Here is a 23,459-nt window from a genome sequence, read left to right on the forward strand (position 1 = left end):
CTATTATTTCTTCAGATATTCTCTCTGTTCCTTTCTATTTCTCCTCTCCTTATGCAATCCCATTATGCAAGTATTGGTACAATTGATGTTGTCCCATAGGTATCTGAGGTTCTGTTCGTTTTCTTCTTTCTTTTTTCTTTCTGCCGGTCAGACTGGATAGTTTCAAGAGATGTATCTTCAAGTTGCTGATTCTTTCTTCTGCCTGGTTCACATCAGCTGTTGAACCCCTCTAGTGAATTTTTTATTTCAGTTATTTTACTTTTTAAATCTAGAATTTCTGTATAGTTTCAAAAAAATCTATCTCTTTATTGATATTTTCTATTTGGTGACACATTGTTCTCATACATTCCTTTATTTCTTGAGAAATGGTTTTATGTAGTTCTTTGAACATATTTAAAACAGCCGATGTAGAGACTTTGTGTAGTAGACTAGTATCTGGACTTTCTCAGGGACAGTATCTGTAGACTCAGTCTTTTCCTATGAATGGGTCATGTAGTTCTTTGTTGATAACTGGAATATTAAGTAATGTAATGTGGAAACTCTGGAATTCAGATTCTCTCCCTCCTGCCCAGTGTTTGTTGTTGCTGTTGTTTTTGTGTTCAGTGACTTTTTTGAACTAATTCTGTAAAGTCTGTATTTTGTGTTGTGTGAGCCGCTGAAGTCTCTGCTCGGTTAGCTTATTAGTCAGCTAATGATTTGATATTTCCCTGGCTGCATGTAACCAATAAGTCTCCTGGTTTTTGCCAGGGGCCTTTGCGTGGGTGTTGGTGCAGGTGTATGCCACTCATCCGGGCGGTTTTCAGCTCCACCTTTGCCTTTGCTTCATGCTTCCACAGAGTCTCAAGGTTAGCCAGACGTGTGAGTCTAGGGACTTCGCAGGTGTTTCCTGACTTTGCATATATTTGTGGCCTTCTAGATGCCCAAAAATGTGCCAGAGCTTTTCAAAGCCCTCTATGGACATCTCATGCCCCAGCTTTTCCTTTTAAGCTCATTGATCGGGCCGGCCCCGTGGCTTAGCGGTTAAGTGCACGCGCTCTGATGCTGGCGGCCTGGGTTCGGATCCCAGGCGCGCACCGACGCACCACTTCTCCAGCCATGCTGAGGCCGAGTCCCACATACAGCAACTAGAAGGGTGTGCAACTATGACGTACAACTATCTACTGGGGCTTTGGGGGGATAAATAAATAAATAAACTTAAAAAAAATAAATAAATAAATAAAAAAAGCTCATTGATCAACCTGTTGTTTGCCCAACTGTTATCTGCTACCTCGGGCAGCAGTGATGTTCATTAATTGCCTGTAACTGTTTTCATCAAATGCCCACAGGGAAGTAGCTCTTTGCACTGAGTGAGCTTCTGTTCAGGCTTGAATAATAAATAAAGACAGCTTTGTAAGTAGAGTTTTCCAGGGAACCATTAAACAGGTCAAATAATGACAATTCACTGGGAATGGGGCTTCGAAAGAGCTCTCGCCCCATTCTTCCCCCATCAGGTGGCTTTCAGGCTGATGATTTTCACTGTGATTGTGGACTATTGGTTTTCAAGTCTACCTCAGAGCTAGAGAGGGAGGTATGAGAGAATTGGGAAAGTAAAAACACCACAAATCTTGTTGTTCTTATTGAGATTCAGCTATTTTTCTTGAATATATGCTCCCCAGATTGCTATAAGCCTTCAGTTAATGTACACAGCTCTAAAAATGTTGATTACAACAATTTTTGCAAGTGTTTTAATTTTATGGAGGAGAGATTTTTAAAAAGTTGTTATTTTGCCGTTTTTGCTGATATCTCTTTGAGTAATCTTTAAATATTGAGCCTGCCTTGCATTCCTGGGATTATGCCCATTTGATTGTGGTTTGTTATTCATTTTACATGTTGCTGGATTCTAGTTGATAGTATTTGGTTGAGTATTTTTATATTTATGCACATGAGGAATTTTGTTTTGTAGCTTTCTTATACTGTTTTGTCTGGTTTTGGTATCAAGGTAATGCGTCCTCACAAAATGGATTGGAAAATGTTCCCTTCTCTTTTGTTTTCTGCAACAGATTGTGAAGGATCTATGTTATTTCTATTCCTTATTTAATTTCTTTTTTTAGTTATTTCACTGACAAAGCCAAAGGAGTCATCCTGGGTTAGAGATTTCTTTTTTAGAAGACTTAAGTGATAAAAACATTTTGTTTATAGTTATGAAACTATACAAGTTATCTACTTCCTCTTGGGCAAGTTTTGGTAGTTTATGGTTTTTGAGGAATTGGTCTGCTTCATCAATTTTGTTTAATTTATGTGCATAGAGTTGTTTGTAGTATTTCTTTATTACACTTTTAATGTCTGCAGGGTTTGTGGTGATATTCCTTGTCTCGTTCCTGATATTGTTAGTTTATGTCTTTTCTCTTGTTTTCTTTTTTAGTATTGCTAGAGGTTTATCAATTTTATTGATCTTTTCAAAGAACCAGATATAGGTTTCACTGATTTTCTCTATTTTTTTTAAACATCATGATTTCTGTTCTTATCTTTATTATTTCCTTCTTTCTGCTTGCTGTGGGTTTATTTTGCTTTTCTTTTTCTAATTTCTTAAGGTGGAAGCTTTAGATTACTGATTGAAATCTTTCTACTTTTCTAATATATTTAATACTGTGAATTTCCCTCTAAGCACTGCTTTTAACTTTATCCTACAGATTTTGATATGTTACATTTTCATTGTTGTTCAGTTTAAAATATTTATTAATTTTCCTTGAGACTTCTTAGACTGATGTATTATTCAGAAGAGTGCTGTTTAATCTCCAAGTGTTTAGAGATTTTACTGTTATCTCTGTTCTTGATTTCTAGTCTAATTTCATTTTGGTCAGAGAACATACTTTGTACTTTTTCAATTTTTAAAAACTTTCAGAAATAGCTCTTGTGAACCACTATGTGGTCTGTGTTGGTGAATGTACAGTGTATACTTGAAAAGGATGCATATTCTGCTGTTGGGTGGGATGACCTACGGATGGCAGTTAGGTCACATGGGTCGGTTCCTCTACACTCCTGAGGATTTCCTGTCTACTGCTTCTGTCAGTTATTGTGATAAGAGTGTTGAAGTCTCCAACTATAATTGTGGACTTTCTGGGTTTACTTGCAGTTCTGTCAATTTTTGCTTCATGTGTTTTGAAGCTCTGTTGTTAGGCACTTACTCATTTAGGATTGTTATGTCGTCTTTGTAAATTGACCCTTTTATCTGTATGTAATGCTCTCTTTATCCTTAGCACTTTTCTTAGCTCAGAAATCTACTGTGTTTGATATTAATACAAATACTCCAGGGTTGTCTTGATTAGTGTTTGCATCATGTGTATTTTTAATTATTTTACTTTTACCTACACTTATTAGAAGTGAGTTTCTTGTAGATAGCATAAAGCTGGGTCATTTTGATCCATTCGGACAATCTCTGTCTTGTAATCAGTGTGTTTAGACTATTTTCATTTAATGCAATAATTGGTACGTTTGGTTTCAAGTCTACCATTTTATTATTTGTTTCTTTTTCTTTCTCTTGTTTTATTCCTCTTGCTCACCATTGCTGCCTTTTTGGGTTATTTATGATGTTTTTAGTATTCCATTTTAATTTATCTATTGTGATTTTGTATATATTTTTGTGTGGTCCCTAGGGATTGCACTACACTTACTGCCCTCGTCACCGTCTGCTTAGAATCAATATTTTACTTGTCAATTGGGATGTAGAACTTTATCAATATATAGGTCCTGTTACCCTCCCCACTTTATGTTATCAGTTGTTTTATGTGTTATCTTTACTACTGAAAACTTCATCAGATGATGTGATAATTTTTGCTTTCTACTGTCAAACGCGTTTTGAAGAATTCAGGAGGAGAAGTATAGTCTGTGTTATTTAGCCAGTGTATCAGTCAGTCCAGGCTGCCATAACAAAGTATGACAGATTGTGTGGCTTAAACAGAAATTTATTTTCTCACAGTGCCGTCGTGGTCAGTTTCTGGCGAGAACTTTCCCCCTGGCTTGCAGATGGCTGTGTTGTCACGTGGTCTTTTCTCTGTGGGCACATGGAGAGCAGGAGAGATCTCTGTGTCTCTTCCTTTTCTTATAAGGACACTAGTCCTATCAGATTAGAGCCCCACCTTTATGACCTCTTTTAACCTTAATTAACTCCCTAAAGGCCCTATCTCCAACACTGGGAGTTAGGGCTTCCACATGTGAATTTGGGGGGAGACAATTCATAGTCCATAACACCCAGATATTTACCATTTGTGTTCTTCATTCCTGATGTTCCAGGTCTTCATATCATATCATTTTCCTTTATCCGAAGAACTCCCCTTAGCAGTTCTTTTAGAGCAGATCTGATGGCAATGAATTTCTTAGTTTTCTTTCATTCGGAGTGTCATTATTTCACCTTTCTTCCTGAGGATGGTTTTGCCAGATATAGAATTCTGGGCTGATAGTTCTTTTCTTTCAGCATTGACTGATTTTTGATGAGAAATTCACAGTCGTTCAAATTGTCCCCTACAAATCATGTGTTAGTATTCTCTATCTGCTTTTAAGATTTTTCCTTTGTCTTTAATTTCCAGTGATTTTTGAGTGGTATGTCTGGGTGTGGATTACTGTGGGTTTATTCTGTCTGGGGTTTGCTGCACTCTTTTAATCTAGTTTATGTCTTTCACCAAATTTGAGAAGGTTTCAGGCGTTGTTTTTGGCTTTTCTTTTTCTAAACTGCACTCTTTCTCCTCTCTTTCTAGGACTAATGACATAAATCTTAGTCCATTTGGTTTTGTCCCAAAGGTTCCTGAGGCTCTATCTAAAACTTCCCTTTCTCGCTGGTGTTTAGACTGGATGATTTCTGTTGATCCATCTTCAAGTTCAGTAACTCTTCTGTTGTCTGTATTCTGCTGTTGAGCCTATTCAGCGAGTTATTTCACTCATTATATTTTTCCACTTAGGAAATCTTCACTTGATTCTTCTTCACATCTTGTATTTCTTTGTTGAGATTTTTTGTTTTTCCATTCCTCTCAAGGGTATTTGCTTTCACTTTTTGGAGTATTTTTGTAATAGCTGCTTTAAAGTCTTTGCCAGATATTTCCAACGTCTGTGTCTTCTTGACGTTTATATCTGCTAATAGTCTTTCCGATGGGTGTGAAGGGGGAGTTTTATGGGTTCTTCACGGGCCCAGTGATTGTGGATTGTGCCCTGGGTGTGGTGAACACTATATTGTGAGACTGGGTCTTCTTACATTCCATGGGGAAGATGGAATTTTTTTAGCGGAAAATTAGCCAGGTTGAGTTCAGGCTGTGGGTTCCTGCCAGCCTTCCGTGGGTTCTGTTTCCAAAGGCTTTGCAGTGCCGTTTGGATCTGTTGTGAACATGCCCACCTAGTGGTCAGTGTGGCCCTGGACAGTGGCTTGTGTCCTAGTTCAGGGCTCAAAGTCCTCGGTGGGCTGATGAGGGTCAGATCCACTCACGCATCGCTTGGGGGTGAGCCCTGGAGTTCCTAAGTGACCTCTGTGGCCACGTTCCCAAGCTTCTCCCTCTGAAGTCTCTCTGGGACCCTGAGAGTTCCTTTTCAGGTCCGTAGTTGGAGCCTAAGGTATGCTGCCTGCTTCCCACGGCACCACCTGTGTCAGAATCGGTGATGGGGGGACAGAGAGAAAGGTCAGGGGCTCACTCCTCCCTCCTGGGACCAGAGCTCCTTCAGGTGGAGAGGAATGTGCCCTTTCCTCAGAGTCTTAGGGTCTTAAATCTTCATGGGCTGAAGTGTGAGAGCATGGAGAAAAAGTAGAGTGTCTTCCACTCTCCCTGAAGGGGGTTCCCTTCCCCACACCTTGCGGGAGAGCTGTGGAGCCGCTTCTGGATTTGGGCTGCCCTGTGTGCAGGCCAAGGGAAAAAGGTGGAATCACTTTTGGTTTAGTGGGACTTGGAATTCTGTTTTTTCCCCCCAATCCACCTGCTATTACTTACTTTGAGAGCCCTCAAATAGCTGCTCTGTGGCCTTGTAGCTGCATTCGGTGAGCAAGACACGGTGGAATGTGCATGCCTAGAAGTGGAACCACCTGTAGATGCTTTTGTAAAAATACGAGTTTTAATTTGTATAACTATGCAGATGAACCCAAACCTTGCATTTCTACTGTGGGATAAATCCTAAGCATCCTTATAGTGATATTTGTAATTCATTCAGGTAAATTTTGAAGGCAGACCACTGTGTAGCTGGGAACCTCATAGGGTGGACTCAGCTGTGGGGTTAGAGTGATCGTGGAGGGCTCCCACATGCTTCCTGCCCAAGTGCAGCCATCGGTACACCATCTCAAACACACACACATACATACATGCACATTTAAACACACACATATATGCTGAGAAACACGTACATATATATACACATGCATAGACATACACACAAATATACACACACATCCAACACACATACACACTCACAAATATATATACCACAGACATGCACACATACATGCACATTTACATAAGCACACATGCACACACATTTAAACACACATACATGCTCACAACAAACATATATACATATGTATACATACACACATACATGTATTTAAACACACATACCCACTCAAAAACACACATATACACACACATAGACATGAACACACATACATACACATACAATCATACACACACCCCACACACATATACATATAGACATGCCCACACACACAGACATACACACACATGTGCACACATGCACAGTGTGACCAGGAGTGATTTGGGGACATGCATACAAGGTGCACAATTCCCCTCAGGGTTAGTCTGAATTCTTCTGTGAAGTGAACATCAAAAATAATAGAGACCTGGTGCAGTTGTGCCCTGGAGAGTCTGGAGCCATGAAACGAGTGGCAGGTGCTGTACTCTGCCGTCTGAAAGGTGTGTGTGACCGCTGGCCATGGCCGTGGGGACAGTTGGCCGTGGTTGGGTGTTATCTGCTTTCACGTGGTGGAGTTTGTGAGGATTCGTCGGTTTGCAGAGCACCCAGTGATAGCCTCACTGGTGAAGAGATGAAGATGAGAAGTGGTGGTTTCAAATGCGAGAGTGTCGTCGCTAGGAGAGCAGATGTGGGCAGGTGCACAGGTGGGCATCAAGTCCATGAGAAGCACGTGGACTGTTGTTGAGGCCCTCGTGTAGCTGGGACCCATCTGGCCCCCAAGGGCATCTCACTGCAGAGGACTTCCTCTGGACGCCCCCTTGTAGCGTCCACTGAGGGGAGTGGGCTCTTGTCCTCTTGATTCTGGCGTGGGAAAGCACAAGTGACCCGTTTAGATTTGGGTTTTGTAATGACCACTCTGGCTACACTAGGGAGAACAGATTTGGATACAGGGAGACCAGGCAGGAGATGCCCAGCCTGGAACAGAGGCCGTGGTCAAGGGGGTGGAGAGGGAGTTAGGGGTGGAGTTTAGAGAGTGGTGGTCAGGTGGGTGTGAGACTGAGAGAGAGAGGAGATGCAAGGCGAATTGCAGGCCTGGTGGATGCATAGATGGAGAGGCCCATCATGGATGGGGCAGGTAGACAGGGGCAGGTGTCCTGGGAGGAGTGGGTGATGAGCCAGCATGGGTGCCTTTGACTTCCAGGGGGTGGTCAGCTGTCTGGGCATGGGCCTCGGTCGATGCTGGGCTGGAGAGAAGACTTGGGATTTGTTGACCCATTGGTGGTGGGAGAGGCTGGGCATGGGTCGGGGAACCTGGGGGAAGAGGCAGCCTGGAAGGAGAGAGTGTTCCCTGGGGAACATTGAGGGAGCCAGGACCACAAAGGGAGAGGTTCAGAGGGGCAGGGGAGAACCCAGAGAAGGCCCTGTCGTGGGGCCAAGAGAGGACTTTCATGCAAAGGGTGAGGCTAGGGTGCTAACACCACAGAGAAATCAGCAAGGCAGGGGAGAAGCTGAAGGATGGGCCCGTGGGCTTTGGTGAGGTGAACCTGAGGTGAGGAAGCAGACACAGCCGGCGTCTGTTGCTGTTTTCCAAAGCCTGGCTTTGAGGTGGTGGAGAGAGAGCAGAGGGGAAGGCCCACTGTGGCAGAGGCCGACCGTGGCCCCCGGAAGCCCCATCAATCACCATGTGGATTACTGGGTCATCCCCACTGCCTGCTGTGCAGCCACTTGCCCCACATGGTGCCAGGTCCTTGAGGATGAGCAAGAAGGAGACAGCCAGCTGGACACTTTGTCTTTTCCTCCGTGAAAAATACATTTAAGGCATAAAAATAGAACCATTTGCATTTTGGACACAAATGCATTTTTTTTTTTAAAGATTTTATTTATTCATTTTTTCCCCCCCAAGCCCCAGTAGATAGTTGCATGTCATAGGTTCACATCCTTCTAGTTGCTGTACGTGGGACTCGGCCTCGGGTTGGACGGAGAAGTGGTGCCTCGGGGCGCGCCCGGGATCCGAACCCGGGCTGCCAGCATCAGAGCGAGCGCACTTAACCGCCAAGCCACAGAGCCGGCCGACACAAATGCATTTTTAAAAAAAAGATTAAAAATCCAATTCAGGGGAGTTCAGAGCTTCTGCCGGCTTCCACCGGGAAAATAGAGAGGCGTTCCTGAAGCACAAAGTCCCTAGTAGATGAAATTGAATATTCTCCTGTGGAAAAGCAGAGTTAAAAACGCCCCATCTGGATTTCTGGTTCCAGCAGTACTAGAGACTTCTATAGTGTGAAACTCTCCCACCACGAACATCTGAAAATGTGGGGCACAAGGTAGCAAAGTCAGGTTAGGTTAATACCTGAACTTGCAAGGAAAAGAAGGGAAGTGTCCAGGTCCTGGAAGGGAAGGGGAAATGGGAGACTAAAACAGTGAGATGATAGAACAACAATCTGAAAGAGTAGTTAACATAAACATATTTAAAATGATTAAAGAGATATGTGGGACACTTGAAAACATAAGAAAAAAGTAAAATACTAGGGAAAAATGGGCAGATTCAAAGAACCAAATGAAACTTCTTGAATAGGAGATACAACATTTGTAATGAACAATTTAGTAGAGGGATAAACAGCAAATTAGATGTAGCTGGAGGGAGAATTTATGAATTGGAAGATGGATCTGAGGAAATGACTCAGAGTGACTCACAAAGAGATAAAAAAAAAAAAAGAGATGTTGCTGGATATGGAGAAGAGAAACAGAAGGCCACACATATGTCTAAAGGGATTTCTAGGAGAGACTAGAGAGAATGATGAAGATAAAATGATGAAAGGAATCATGCAGAGAATTTTTAGCATGATAAAAGACATGATTCTGAAACTTGAAGACCCACGAGAAATAATGGGAAATGTAAAGAAAATAAATTCACAGCTAAATGCATCATGGTGAACTGCAGAAGGCCGAAAACCAAGAGGAGATCTTAAAACCACCAGAGAGAAAAAAAGATTTATGGAACAACAGTTATCCTTCCTGTAGATTTGTCAGCAGTAATGAAGAGCACAGAAAAAGGGCGTAATCTCCCAAGTACTGAGGGAAAATGACTGTCAACCTGGAATTCTCTATCCAGCTAAACTATCGTTCAAAAGTCTGGGCAAAGTAAAGACTTTCTCAGAGAGTAGTTGGAGAGCATGTACCGTTCACAGAAACTTGCTGAAAGAATTACCCACGGACGTACTTCATAAAGGAAATGTAGTCTAGAGCAACAGAAGGGGTCCTAGAATAATGTGCTGTGATGCAAAAGTAGTAAGTTAATGAAAACACGACATCTGACCTCCAGGCCGAGGATTGGACTGCACCACTGGTGACTGGCCTGCTGGGAGCTGTGGACCGCGTTGGCAGCCCTAGTATCACTGTTCTTGTGACTCAGGGATATGGTGCATTCTTGGTGACATTGCATAAGAATGTCTCCCTGAAAATACCTGTGCTTTGATGTGCTGGCCTCAGATCGTGCCTCCATTTGTTAAGATAATTCTGAAATCACCACTGATAAATAGATGCCAGAGCCTAAATTGTAACATATACCAACCTGAAAATTATTGAATTGGGAGCCTTCAATCTGAGAACTAACCTGTCCCCTGCTTTCTGCATCTTCTGAGTGTCAACTTCTCTCTGTTGAGAAAGCCAGGGCAGGGCAGGCATTGTAGTTTCGAGATCCAGAAGGTAGGCTCTCATTCAGTTCTAGAAATTTTATTGTCTCTGACCCTGTGTCCCTCCTGTCCCCAGAGCCCACGGTGGTGTTTGCCAAGGAGCAGCCGGCGCACAGGGAGGTGCAGGCCGAGGCGGGGGCCAGCGCCACGCTGAGCTGCGAGGTGGCCCAGGCCCAGACGGAGGTGACGTGGTTCAAGGACGGGAAGAAGCTGAGCGCGAGCTCGAGAGTGCGCGTGGAGGCCAAGGGCTGCAGCAGGCGGCTGGTGGTGCAGCAGGCGGGGCAGGCGGACGCCGGGGAGTACAGCTGCGAGGCCGGGGGCCAGAAGGTCTGCTTCCGCCTGGACGTCACAGGTCAGTTCTTAGAGTGGGGGTGAACTAGCCTCATGTGGAGGTGATGAAGGACTGGCTCACAGGCCAGACCACCCTGGCACTCTTTCCATCAAACCTCATCTCTTCCCGTCTCCCCGTCTCCCATGTCCCATTTTCACACTCATGGCTGAGCCAAGGGATCTTGGATGGCAGGAGTGTGTACAGGAGGGGGAGGGCCCTTCTTCTCCATCGCAGTGGTGTTTCCACATTGCAATTCCACACCAGTCACGTTTCCCAGCACCCCCTCTGGACCCACCCTTGGTCCTTGGTGTCCAGGACTCTGGCTGTATCTGGTGCATTGGGCTGAGGTGGACCAGATGTCCCTCACCTGAGGCTGTTCTGATTCCCACTCATCTTGACCTGCCCCAGATGAGGGTTCTTGCTATCAAGAGATATTTGCATTTCATTCAGCCAGGATAATAGCACATTTCAGCCACCCAATCATACTTGGATTTATCTCAAGACTGAATTTGGTTTACCAAAGTTTTGAGGGTAACAAAACTGCAACACTCTTCCCTCCTTGCACATGGATAGAGAAGCTCTCTCGCACCCACACGTAGCAAAATATAGATAGATGTTTCATTGCGGTGTCCGTGCAAAATCAACGGAGAGCAGAGAATTGGGAGCCGAGCGTCTGTGATGCACACGTGTGAGGTTGGAGTTTTCTTTTCAAAGCAAATCTTGTTTTCCTCTTGTCTTCAGTTAGAATATCCCATGTCAGAATTCCTGTTGGGGTTTGATTTATAAACTTAGAAATGGAGAGAAATAAGTGGCTGTGGCGCCTGGGCACACTCTGTTCCTGAGGTGTTCCTGTGGTGGCAGCCCCTATTTCATAGCATTTCCTGATGCTGCCTGTGTGTTTGTGCCTTCCTGGCTGGTTCACAGAGAAGTCTGTGAACTAGATGTTCCCGTTCCTAGGAGGGTTTAACTCCAGTAAGGGCTGGCTGTGGTCTCCCCCTGACTCCTGGGTGGCACACACGGCAGTTTGGCGTTGTGTCAGTATTAACCATTTGTAGGTGTGTGTGGATACCAATGATCCTGCCGTGTGTGTTTGACATGCTATTTAAGAGAATCTGACATTATTTTCTGCAAGAAAATTGGAAAAGTATTGAGAAATTGGCCTATTTATAGAAAACCAAAGCCAAACTGACCCAAGAAGAAACAGACAACTCAAACGGTCCAACTGAAAAAATAGAACCAGTGAAGAAAACATCTTCTCTTAGAACAAACTCTCAGCCAAGCGGCTTTACTGGTAAAGTCTTCCAAATATTCTGGAAGTTAATTACACCTTGTTCATGGAGAGTCTTCTAGAGAATAAAAAAGGAGATCCACTTTTTAACTCATTTTGTGTGGTAGCATAACTTTGATACTAAAATATGACAGGGCAGTAGGAAGAATTCATATTATAAGTGAGTCTGTTATGGATTTCAAGGCCAGTATGGTAAAAAAAAGTTAGCAAACTGAATTCAGCAGTATATGAAAAGAATCATACACTATGAGAAAATTCATAAAGCACCAGGAATCAAGGCTGGTTTAACATTAGAAACGTTAGCGAATCAACGTAAAGCATGACATTAACAGATTGAAGAGAAATCAGTGTGAGACCTCAACGCATGCAGAATAGTCTTTGATACACTTTTACATCCTAAGTCCAGAAGAAATGTTGGATAAAATCTAGCATGAATTCATACCATAAAATTCTAGCAAAGTATAAGTCAAAGGATTCTTCCTGAACTTGATAAATGGTACTGCAGACAAATCCTAGTAACTTCACAAAGTGAAACCTTGAAAGATCTGCCTTGGAGACAAGGAACAAGATGGGAAGCCATGTCACAACTTCTACCCCACACTGCACGGCACAAATAAAATAGGAGGAAAATAAAATAAAAGGTATAAAAGTTTGAAAACACAGAAGAATTATTCACAGCTGATATGATTTATCCAAAAGAGAAATTACTAGATTTAGTAAGAGTGTTGGGAAAGATTATCACATTCAAAATGGAGGTAGAGAAACCCTCTCTATCTATATACTGGCAACAAACGGTTGGAAAATGAAAGTTTAAAAGAATTGCAGTAACATCAAAAGTATCATGTTTTTCATTCCCAGTGTAATAAGAGGCGTTTAGATGCTGTGTGGGAGGAGATTGTTAAATATTTTTGAGAGACGGTAAAGAAAATCTGAATAAATGGATAGAAATCCATGGGAGAATCGAAGATGTTCACTACGATGAAATCCAAACAAGCGTTGTTTTGGCGAGAAGGAGTGGGGTGGGGTTGACAATTGACAAGTGGACTCCAGAGGCCGTGTGCCGCCAGTGGGTCCTGAAGACGGCCAGGTGGAGCATTTGCCGTAGCAGATCTCCAGACTTAGACAGCTTCAGTCTCGAAGACGGCAGGGTCTCGCTGCAGGGATAGTTATCAGAGAGAGGGAACAGAGTGGGTACCCAGAAGCAGACTCGTGCGTGGACGGGCCTGCTGCCCGTTCGCTGCCCTCCTTTGTTTTTACTGTGGCTCCTGTGCAAGGCGTGAAGAAAGGATGGCCTTTTCATAAACGGTACTTTGAATGTTTACCCATATGCCTTAGATGGTGTCTCTGACCCCGTGTCCCTCCTGTCCCCAGAGCCCACGGTGGTGTTTGCCAAGGAGCAGCCGGCGCGCAGGGAGGTGCAGGCCGAGGCGGGGGCCAGCGCCACGCTGAGCTGCGAGGTGGCCCAGGGCCAGACGGAGGTGACGTGGTTCAAGGACGGGAAGAAGCTGAGCGCGAGCTCGAGAGTGCGCGTGGAGGCCAAGGGCTGCAGCAGGCGGCTGGTGGTGCAGCAGGCGGGGCAGGCGGACGCCGGGGAGTACAGCTGCGAGGCCGGGGGCCAGAAGGTCTGCTTCCGCCTGGACGTCACAGGTCAGTTCTTGGTGCGGGGGGAGCTAGCCTGTGTGGAGGTGAGGAAGGACTGGCTCACGGCACAGACAGACTTTTGTGCACTTTCCTTACGACTTCATCTCTTTGTGTCTCCTACCCTTCCATCTCCCATCTTCATACTCATTTTGGGCCAGGGGAGGCTGGAAGGGAAGGGTACATGGAAAGGAGAGGGCTGTTCTGGAAACCTGCAGGGGCACCTCCACACGGTAATGCTCAGTCACCTGTCCAGAACCTTCTCGTGGTCCTGGTGTCCGAGACTGGCTCTACCTGATGCTTTGGTGTGAGGTAGACCAGTTGTCTCTCAGCTGGGCTATGTGACTTCCTCCTGTTGTGTGTTCTGATGACTCCACGTGCCCTCACCACACCTCAGGCCAGCTCTTGTCAGCAGGAGACGTTCCAATTTCATGAACCTGGGTTAGGGGAATTTTTGCCACACAATCATACTTGGAGTTACGTCAAGAATGAACTTTGGGTTATCAAATTTGAGGTGTCTGGGACTCTCTTCCTTCCTTTTCATGGGTGAAAGCTCTCTGTCACCTCTGAGTAACAAGATGTAGGTATGTGTTTGTTGTGATGTCCGTGCAAAGGGAGGAGAGAACGGACGATGGGTGAGTATTCACCTGTGATGTGTAGGGTTATTGTGTTAAAGCAGATATCGTTTTGCCTTTTTCCTCGGTTTGGATGTTCAATGTCAGAATTCCCTTTGGAGTTACATTTGTAAAGTTAGGAATGGAAAGGAAAAAGTTGCTTCTGCCACATCGACATGCTTTGCTACGAGGGGCTCCTGTGGTAGCAGCCTCTGCTTGGTGGAGCAGTATTGATTTCATAACACTTTACTAATGGTGAGTGCGTGCCTTTGCCTCCTTGTCTGGTACGTAGAGAAGTCTAAGAAATTAAATTATTTTCCTGTTGTTAAGAGAGTCTTTTTTTTTTTTTTTTTTTTTTTTGTGAGGACAATCAGCCCTGAGCTAACATCCATGCTAATCCTCCTCTTTTTGCTGAGGAAGACTGGCTCTGAGCTAACATCTATTGCCAATCCTCCTCCTTTTTTTTCCCCCAAAGCCCCAGTAGATAGTTGTATGTCATAGTTGCACATCCTTCTAGTTGCTGTATGTGGGACACGGCCTCAGCATGGCCGGAGCAGCGGTGCGTCGGTGCGCGCCCGGGATCCGAACCCGGGCCGCCAGCAGCGGAGCGCGCGCACTAACCGCTAAGCCACGGGGCCGGCCCAGAGAGTCTTTTTTTCTTTAAAGATTCCTTTTTTTTTTTTTTGATGAAGATTGGCCCTACACTAACATCTGTTGCCAATCTTCTTCTTTTTCTTTTTTCTCCCCAAAGCCCCAGTACACAGTTGCGTATCATAGTTGTAGAGTTGTAGCTCTTCTATGTGGGATGCCGCCTCAGCATGGCTTGACGAGCAGTAAGTAGGTCTGCGCCCAGGATCCGAACCAGCGAACCCTGGGCTGCGAAAGTGGAATGTGCGAACTTAACTGCTATGCCACCGTGCCGGCCCCTGTAAGAGAGGCTTGATGACAGATAGGGGTGGCTGCCATCCCAGATTGACTCCTAGGTGCCAACACATAACAGTTTGGTGTTGTATCAGAACATAATGATTTGTGGGTGTGTTTAGATACCGAAAATCTGCCCAGATATCTTTGTGAAATGTTAGTTTAAGAGAAGATGACAAAATATTTTATGGCAGTAAGTTTGAAAAGTTGTGACAATTTGTCTAATTCCTAGTAAACTGTATGAAAATTGACACAAGAAGGTATAGAAAATTCGGATAGTCCTATGACTTTTAAATAAATGGAACCAATAATAAAAAATCTTCTAAGCCCAATAGTTCTCTGGTAAACTCTCTTAATATTCTGGGGAACAATTAATCCATGCTCACGGAGATTGTGGTAGAACAGAAATAGGAGATACGCTCCGTAACTCGTTTTATGTAGATAATGTGACATGGACATCAAAGTCTGACAAGAGAAGTAGGAAGAATTAAATTAGAGACCAATCTATGATGGATATCAAGGAGAAAATCACAGATAAGACGTTAGCGAAGTGAATTCAACAGCATATCAAGAGGATGCTACACTGTGAGGGAAGTCATAGTCCAGGACTGCAAGTTTGGTTTACCGTTAAAAACATTAGATCAATATAAAGCTTGACATTAACAGATTTCATGAAAAATGATGTGATTTCTCAATTAATACAGAATAAAATTATTTGATTAAAATTTAACATCATAAATTCAGGAAAAATATTTGATAAAAATTAACATCAAATCATGCTGTAAAATTCTGAACAATGTAAAAGTGTTCTTCTTTAATTTGACAACTGGTGCTGCAGGAGACACGAATAATGTCATACTTAAAGTGAACCTTGAATGCTTTTACATAGAGAACAAGACAAGGAAGCCACCGTAATCACTTCTGTCCAACACTGTACAGTAGAGTAAGGAGGAAAATAAAATACAAGGCGTAAGATTTGGAAAAAATAAAAGTAGAATTCACTGATGATGTGAATATTAATTCAGAAAATCCAAAAGATAAATTATTACAGTAAGTAAGATTGTTGAGAAAGATTACAGTGTGGAAAAAAGGGAAATACTTGTCTATCTATATACTTGCAACAAACGCTTGGAAAACGAAATTTTAAAAGAGTTACAATAACATCAGAAGAATCATTTTCTTATTTTTTAATTTTTATTTATTTATTTTTTTCCCCCAAAGCCCCAGCAGATAGTTTCATGTCATAGCTGCACATCCTTCTAGTTGCTGCATGTGGGACGCGGCCTCAGCGTGGCTGGAGAAGCGGTGCGTTGGTGCGTGCCCGGGATCCAAACCGGGGCCGCCAGCAGCGGAGCACACGCACTTAACCGCTAAGCCATGGGGCCGGCCCAGAAGAATCATTTTCTAATTCCAAGCCTTATAAAAGGTGCTTAGAGGCTCGGTGGGGGATTATTAAACATTTCTGAGAGACCGTCAAGAGAGCTAGATAGATGGATGGAAATCCATGAAAGAATCTAAGATGTTCGTTAACAATCAAAATCACAACAAATGTTTTTTAGGGGGATTGAAGAATAACAAGCAGATTCCAAAGGCTGAGTTCAGCCAACACACTTTTCTCTCGAAGAAAAGCAGTGTGAGCGTTTGCTGTACCAGATGTCAAGAATTATCGTAAAGCTTCGGTAATTGAGACAGAGAATCTCAATGCAGGGACAGTCATCAGGTCAAAGGAACAGAATAATGAGCTCAGAGACAGATCCTTGCATAAATGGGCTCCCACCCGCCTCCCTCCCCCTTTTACTGCAGTGTCTGTGCAGGAAGTAGAGAAAGGATGGTGTTTCCATAAATAGTGCTTGGACCATTTAACCATAAGGAAAAAATTAAATTGTACTGGTAATTCACACCATACACACAGTCAGCTCCTGGTGGGTTAGAGGCCTCTATGTAGAGGTAAAACCATAAGACCCTGAGATGCTAACATGTGTTATTTAAAGACTTGGGGTAAGAATAGATTTCTTGAAAGGCACACAAATGCCCTAACCACAATGGAACAACCTAGACAGATTTGACTATATTAAAACTGAAAACTTTGATTCTCCAGAAGACACCACAAGAGAGTGAAATGTAAGTCACACAGGCGGGGAATATGCTCACAGAATACGTGGTTGTCATTCACTAGCATTTAAGTATATGAAGAGCACCTTAAAATGAAAAGAGAAAAAAAAGGCAATACTGTGGATAATTGGACAGAAGATCTGAATAGCGTCACCACAGAAGAGCCAACAGTAATGGCCAACCCAGGAATTGGGAAAGGTGCTCAACTTCATTAATCATCAGATAATGAAAAAGAAAGCCAGAGAGGGAAACAGGCACGCCCACCAGATGCCGCAGGTGACAACGCTAAGAGCAGACGAGAGTGTGGAGCCTCAAAATTGTCATGCATTGCAAGTGAGAATGCTCCCTGCACAGTCGTGTGGAAAAGACTCCCCATCATCTAGGAGGTTGGGGACTGTGCACCTCATGGCCCCGCAGTTCCTTCCTAGAGGAGTGTGTGCACAGGAGTCTTTCACAACGTCCCCACCTGGAACAGCCACGTGGAGCCGTGGTGCAACGTTCAGATGAATGGTGTCACTTGTTGCTGAGAAGGCGGTGGGGCTTCTCCAGGCCACACAGCTGGTGCAGAGCCTGGAGAAGTTTCCCCTCCTCCTGCCTCCCCCATCCAGGCCTTCTCTCCCCAGTGCTGCCTCCCCAACTTAGATGGTGTCTCTGACCCCGTGTCCCTCCTGTCCCCAGAGCCCACGGTGGTGTTTGCCAAGGAGCAGCCGGCGCGCAGGGAGGTGCAGGCCGAGGCGGGGGCCAGCGCCACGCTGAGCTGCGAGGTGGCCCAGGGCCAGACGGAGGTGACGTGGTTCAAGGACGGGAAGAAGCTGAGCGCGAGCTCGAGAGTGCGCGTGGAGGCCAAGGGCTGCAGCAGGCGGCTGGTGGTGCAGCAGGCGGGGCAGGCGGACGCCGGGGAGTACAGCTGCGAGGCCGGGGGCCAGAAGGTCTGCTTCCGCCTGGACGTCACAGGTCAGTTCTTGGTGCGGGGGGAGCTAGCCTGTGTGGAGGTGAGGAAGGACTGGCTCACGGCACAGACAGACTTTTGTGCACTTTCCTTACGACTTCATCTCTTTGTGTCTCCTACCCTTCCATCTCCCATCTTCATACTCATTTTGGGCCAGGGGAGGCTGGAAGGGAAGGGTACATGGAAAGGAGAGGGCTGTTCTGGAAACCTGCAGGGGCACCTCCACACGGTAATGCTCAGTCACCTGTCCAGAACCTTCTCGTGGTCCTGGTGTCCGAGACTGGCTCTACCTGATGCTTTGGTGTGAGGTAGACCAGTTGTCTCTCAGCTGGGCTATGTGACTTCCTCCTGTTGTGTGTTCTGATGACTCCACGTGCCCTCACCACACCTCAGGCCAGCTCTTGTCAGCAGGAGACGTTCCAATTTCATGAACCTGGGTTAGGGGAATTTTTGCCACACAATCATACTTGGAGTTACGTCAAGAATGAACTTTGGGTTATCAAATTTGAGGTGTCTGGGACTCTCTTCCTTCCTTTTCATGGGTGAAAGCTCTCTGTCACCTCTGAGTAACAAGATGTAGGTATGTGTTTGTTGTGATGTCCGTGCAAAGGGAGGAGAGAACGGACGATGGGTGAGTATTCACCTGTGATGTGTAGGGTTATTGTGTTAAAGCAGATATCGTTTTGCCTTTTTCCTCGGTTTGGATGTTCAATGTCAGAATTCCCTTTGGAGTTACATTTGTAAAGTTAGGAATGGAAAGGAAAAAGTTGCTTCTGCCACATCGACATGCTTTGCTACGAGGGGCTCCTGTGGTAGCAGCCTCTGCTTGGTGGAGCAGTATTGATTTCATAACACTTTACTAATGGTGAGTGCGTGCCTTTGCCTCCTTGTCTGGTACGTAGAGAAGTCTAAGAAATTAAATTATTTTCCTGTTGTTAAGAGAGTCTTTTTTTTTTTTTTTTTTTTTTTTTGTGAGGACAATCAGCCCTGAGCTAACATCCATGCTAATCCTCCTCTTTTTGCTGAGGAAGACTGGCTCTGAGCTAACATCTATTGCCAATCCTCCTCCTTTTTTTTCCCCCAAAGCCCCAGTAGATAGTTGTATGTCATAGTTGCACATCCTTCTAGTTGCTGTATGTGGGACACGGCCTCAGCATGGCCGGAGCAGCGGTGCGTCGGTGCGCGCCCGGGATCCGAACCCGGGCCGCCAGCAGCGGAGCGCGCGCACTAACCGCTAAGCCACGGGGCCGGCCCAGAGAGTCTTTTTTTCTTTAAAGATTCCTTTTTTTTTTTTTTTGATGAAGATTGGCCCTACACTAACATCTGTTGCCAATCTTCTTCTTTTTCTTTTTTCTCCCCAAAGCCCCAGTACACAGTTGCGTATCATAGTTGTAGAGTTGTAGCTCTTCTATGTGGGATGCCGCCTCAGCATGGCTTGACGAGCAGTAAGTAGGTCTGCGCCCAGGATCCGAACCAGCGAACCCTGGGCTGCGAAAGTGGAATGTGCGAACTTAACTGCTATGCCACCGTGCCGGCCCCTGTAAGAGAGGCTTGATGACAGATAGGGGTGGCTGCCATCCCAGATTGACTCCTAGGTGCCAACACATAACAGTTTGGTGTTGTATCAGAACATAATGATTTGTGGGTGTGTTTAGATACCGAAAATCTGCCCAGATATCTTTGTGAAATGTTAGTTTAAGAGAAGATGACAAAATATTTTATGGCAGTAAGTTTGAAAAGTTGTGACAATTTGTCTAATTCCTAGTAAACTGTATGAAAATTGACACAAGAAGGTATAGAAAATTCGGATAGTCCTATGACTTTTAAATAAATGGAACCAATAATAAAAAATCTTCTAAGCCCAATAGTTCTCTGGTAAACTCTCTTAATATTCTGGGGAACAATTAATCCATGCTCACGGAGATTGTGGTAGAACAGAAATAGGAGATACGCTCCGTAACTCGTTTTATGTAGATAATGTGACATGGACATCAAAGTCTGACAAGAGAAGTAGGAAGAATTAAATTAGAGACCAATCTATGATGGATATCAAGGAGAAAATCACAGATAAGACGTTAGCGAAGTGAATTCAACAGCATATCAAGAGGATGCTACACTGTGAGGGAAGTCATAGTCCAGGACTGCAAGTTTGGTTTACCGTTAAAAACATTAGATCAATATAAAGCTTGACATTAACAGATTTCATGAAAAATGATGTGATTTCTCAATTAATACAGAATAAAATTATTTGATTAAAATTTAACATCATAAATTCAGGAAAAATATTTGATAAAAATTAACATCAAATCATGCTGTAAAATTCTGAACAATGTAAAAGTGTTCTTCTTTAATTTGACAACTGGTGCTGCAGGAGACACGAATAATGTCATACTTAAAGTGAACCTTGAACGCTTTTACATAGAGAACAAGACAAGGAAGCCACCGTAATCACTTCTGTCCAACACTGTACAGTAGAGTAAGGAGGAAAATAAAATACAAGGCGTAAGATTTGGAAAAAATAAAAGTAGAATTCACTGATGATGTGAATATTAATTCAGAAAATCCAAAAGATAAATTATTACAGTAAGTAAGATTGTTGAGAAAGATTACAGTGTGGAAAAAAGGGAAATACTTGTCTATCTATATACTTGCAACAAACGCTTGGAAAACGAAATTTTAAAAGAGTTACAATAACATCAGAAGAATCATTTTCTTATTTTTTAATTTTTATTTATTTATTTTTTTCCCCCAAAGCCCCAGCAGATAGTTTCATGTCATAGCTGCACATCCTTCTAGTTGCTGCATGTGGGACGCGGCCTCAGCGTGGCTGGAGAAGCGGTGCGTTGGTGCGTGCCCGGGATCCAAACCGGGGCCGCCAGCAGCGGAGCACACGCACTTAACCGCTAAGCCACGGGGCCGGCCCAGAAGAATCATTTTCTAATTCCAAGCCTTATAAAAGGTGCTTAGAGGCTCGGTGGGGGATTATTAAACATTTCTGAGAGACCGTCAAGAGAGCTAGATAGATGGATGGAAATCCATGAAAGAATCTAAGATGTTCGTTAACAATCAAAATCACAACAAATGTTTTTTAGGGGGATTGAAGAATAACAAGCAGATTCCAAAGGCTGAGTTCAGCCAACACACTTTTCTCTCGAAGAAAAGCAGTGTGAGCGTTTGCTGTACCAGATGTCAAGAATTATCGTAAAGCTTCGGTAATTGAGACAGAGAATCTCAATGCAGGGACAGTCATCAGGTCAAAGGAACAGAATAATGAGCTCAGAGACAGATCCTTGCATAAATGGGCTCCCACCCGCCTCCCTCCCCCTTTTACTGCAGTGTCTGTGCAGGAAGTAGAGAAAGGATGGTGTTTCCATAAATAGTGCTTGGACCATTTAACCATAAGGAAAAAATTAAATTGTACTGGTAATTCACACCATACACACAGTCAGCTCCTGGTGGGTTAGAGGCCTCTATGTAGAGGTAAAACCATAAGACCCTGAGATGCTAACATGTGTTATTTAAAGACTTGGGGTAAGAATAGATTTCTTGAAAGGCACACAAATGCCCTAACCACAATGGAACAACCTAGACAGATTTGACTATATTAAAACTGAAAACTTTGATTCTCCAGAAGACACCACAAGAGAGTGAAATGTAAGTCACACAGGCGGGGAATATGCTCACAGAATACGTGGTTGTCATTCACTAGCATTTAAGTATATGAAGAGCACCTTAAAATGAAAAGAGAAAAAAAAGGCAATACTGTGGATAATTGGACAGAAGATCTGAATAGCGTCACCACAGAAGAGCCAACAGTAATGGCCAACCCAGGAATTGGGAAAGGTGCTCAACTTCATTAATCATCAGATAATGAAAAAGAAAGCCAGAGAGGGAAACAGGCACGCCCACCAGATGCCGCAGGTGACAACGCTAAGAGCAGACGAGAGTGTGGAGCCTCAAAATTGTCATGCATTGCAAGTGAGAATGCTCCCTGCACAGTCGTGTGGAAAAGACTCCCCATCATCTAGGAGGTTGGGGACTGTGCACCTCATGGCCCCGCAGTTCCTTCCTAGAGGAGTGTGTGCACAGGAGTCTTTCACAACGTCCCCACCTGGAACAGCCACGTGGAGCCGTGGTGCAACGTTCAGATGAATGGTGTCACTTGTTGCTGAGAAGGCGGTGGGGCTTCTCCAGGCCACACAGCTGGTGCAGAGCCTGGAGAAGTTTCCCCTCCTCCTGCCTCCCCCATCCAGGCCTTCTCTCCCCAGTGCTGCCTCCCCGACTTAGATGGTGTCTCTGACCCCGTGTCCCTCCTGTCCCCAGAGCCCACGGTGGTGTTTGCCAAGGAGCAGCCGGCGCGCAGGGAGGTGCAGGCCGAGGCGGGGGCCAGCGCCACGCTGAGCTGCGAGGTGGCCCAGGCCCAGACGGAGGTGACGTGGTTCAAGGACGGGAAGAAGCTGAGCGCGAGCTCGAGAGTGCGCGTGGAGGCCAAGGGCTGCAGCAGGCGGCTGGTGGTGCAGCAGGCGGGGCAGGCGGACGCCGGGGAGTACAGCTGCGAGGCCGGGGGCCAGAAGGTCTGCTTCCGCCTGGACGTCACAGGTCAGTTCTTGGTGCGGGGGGAGCTAGCCTGTGTGGAGGTGAGGAAGGACTGGCTCACGGCACAGACAGACTTTTGTGCACTTTCCTTACGACTTCATCTCTTTGTGTCTCCTACCCTTCCATCTCCCATCTTCATACTCATTTTGGGCCAGGGGAGGCTGGAAGGGAAGGGTACATGGAAAGGAGAGGGCTGTTCTGGAAACCTGCAGGGGCACCTCCACACGGTAATGCTCAGTCACCTGTCCAGAACCTTCTCGTGGTCCTGGTGTCCGAGACTGGCTCTACCTGATGCTTTGGTGTGAGGTAGACCAGTTGTCTCTCAGCTGGGCTATGTGACTTCCTCCTGTTGTGTGTTCTGATGACTCCACGTGCCCTCACCACACCTCAGGCCAGCTCTTGTCAGCAGGAGACGTTCCAATTTCATGAACCTGGGTTAGGGGAATTTTTGCCACACAATCATACTTGGAGTTACGTCAAGAATGAACTTTGGGTTATCAAATTTGAGGTGTCTGGGACTCTCTTCCTTCCTTTTCATGGGTGAAAGCTCTCTGTCACCTCTGAGTAACAAGATGTAGGTATGTGTTTGTTGTGATGTCCGTGCAAAGGGAGGAGAGAACGGACGATGGGTGAGTATTCACCTGTGATGTGTAGGGTTATTGTGTTAAAGCAGATATCGTTTTGCCTTTTTCCTCGGTTTGGATGTTCAATGTCAGAATTCCCTTTGGAGTTACATTTGTAAAGTTAGGAATGGAAAGGAAAAAGTTGCTTCTGCCACATCGACATGCTTTGCTACGAGGGGCTCCTGTGGTAGCAGCCTCTGCTTGGTGGAGCAGTATTGATTTCATAACACTTTACTAATGGTGAGTGCGTGCCTTTGCCTCCTTGTCTGGTACGTAGAGAAGTCTAAGAAATTAAATTATTTTCCTGTTGTTAAGAGAGT

At 44.7% G+C, this 23,459-nt stretch overlaps 1 protein-coding gene across 1 annotated transcript in view; it reads left to right on the forward strand.

The window, feature by feature from the left end:
- Window positions 1-23,459, forward strand: part of OBSCN (obscurin, cytoskeletal calmodulin and titin-interacting RhoGEF) — a 159,170-nt gene that overhangs the window by 16,649 nt on the left and 119,062 nt on the right. Inside the window, 4 exon segments of the mRNA XM_058554620.1 lie at window positions 10,144-10,419; window positions 13,058-13,333; window positions 17,650-17,925; window positions 22,244-22,519. Of these exon segments, the coding sequence (XP_058410603.1) occupies window positions 10,144-10,419; window positions 13,058-13,333; window positions 17,650-17,925; window positions 22,244-22,519 (1,104 nt within the window).

This window comes from Diceros bicornis, chromosome 1, assembly GCF_020826845.1.
Source record: "Diceros bicornis minor isolate mBicDic1 chromosome 1, mDicBic1.mat.cur, whole genome shotgun sequence".
NCBI lineage: Eukaryota > Metazoa > Chordata > Mammalia > Perissodactyla > Rhinocerotidae > Diceros > Diceros bicornis.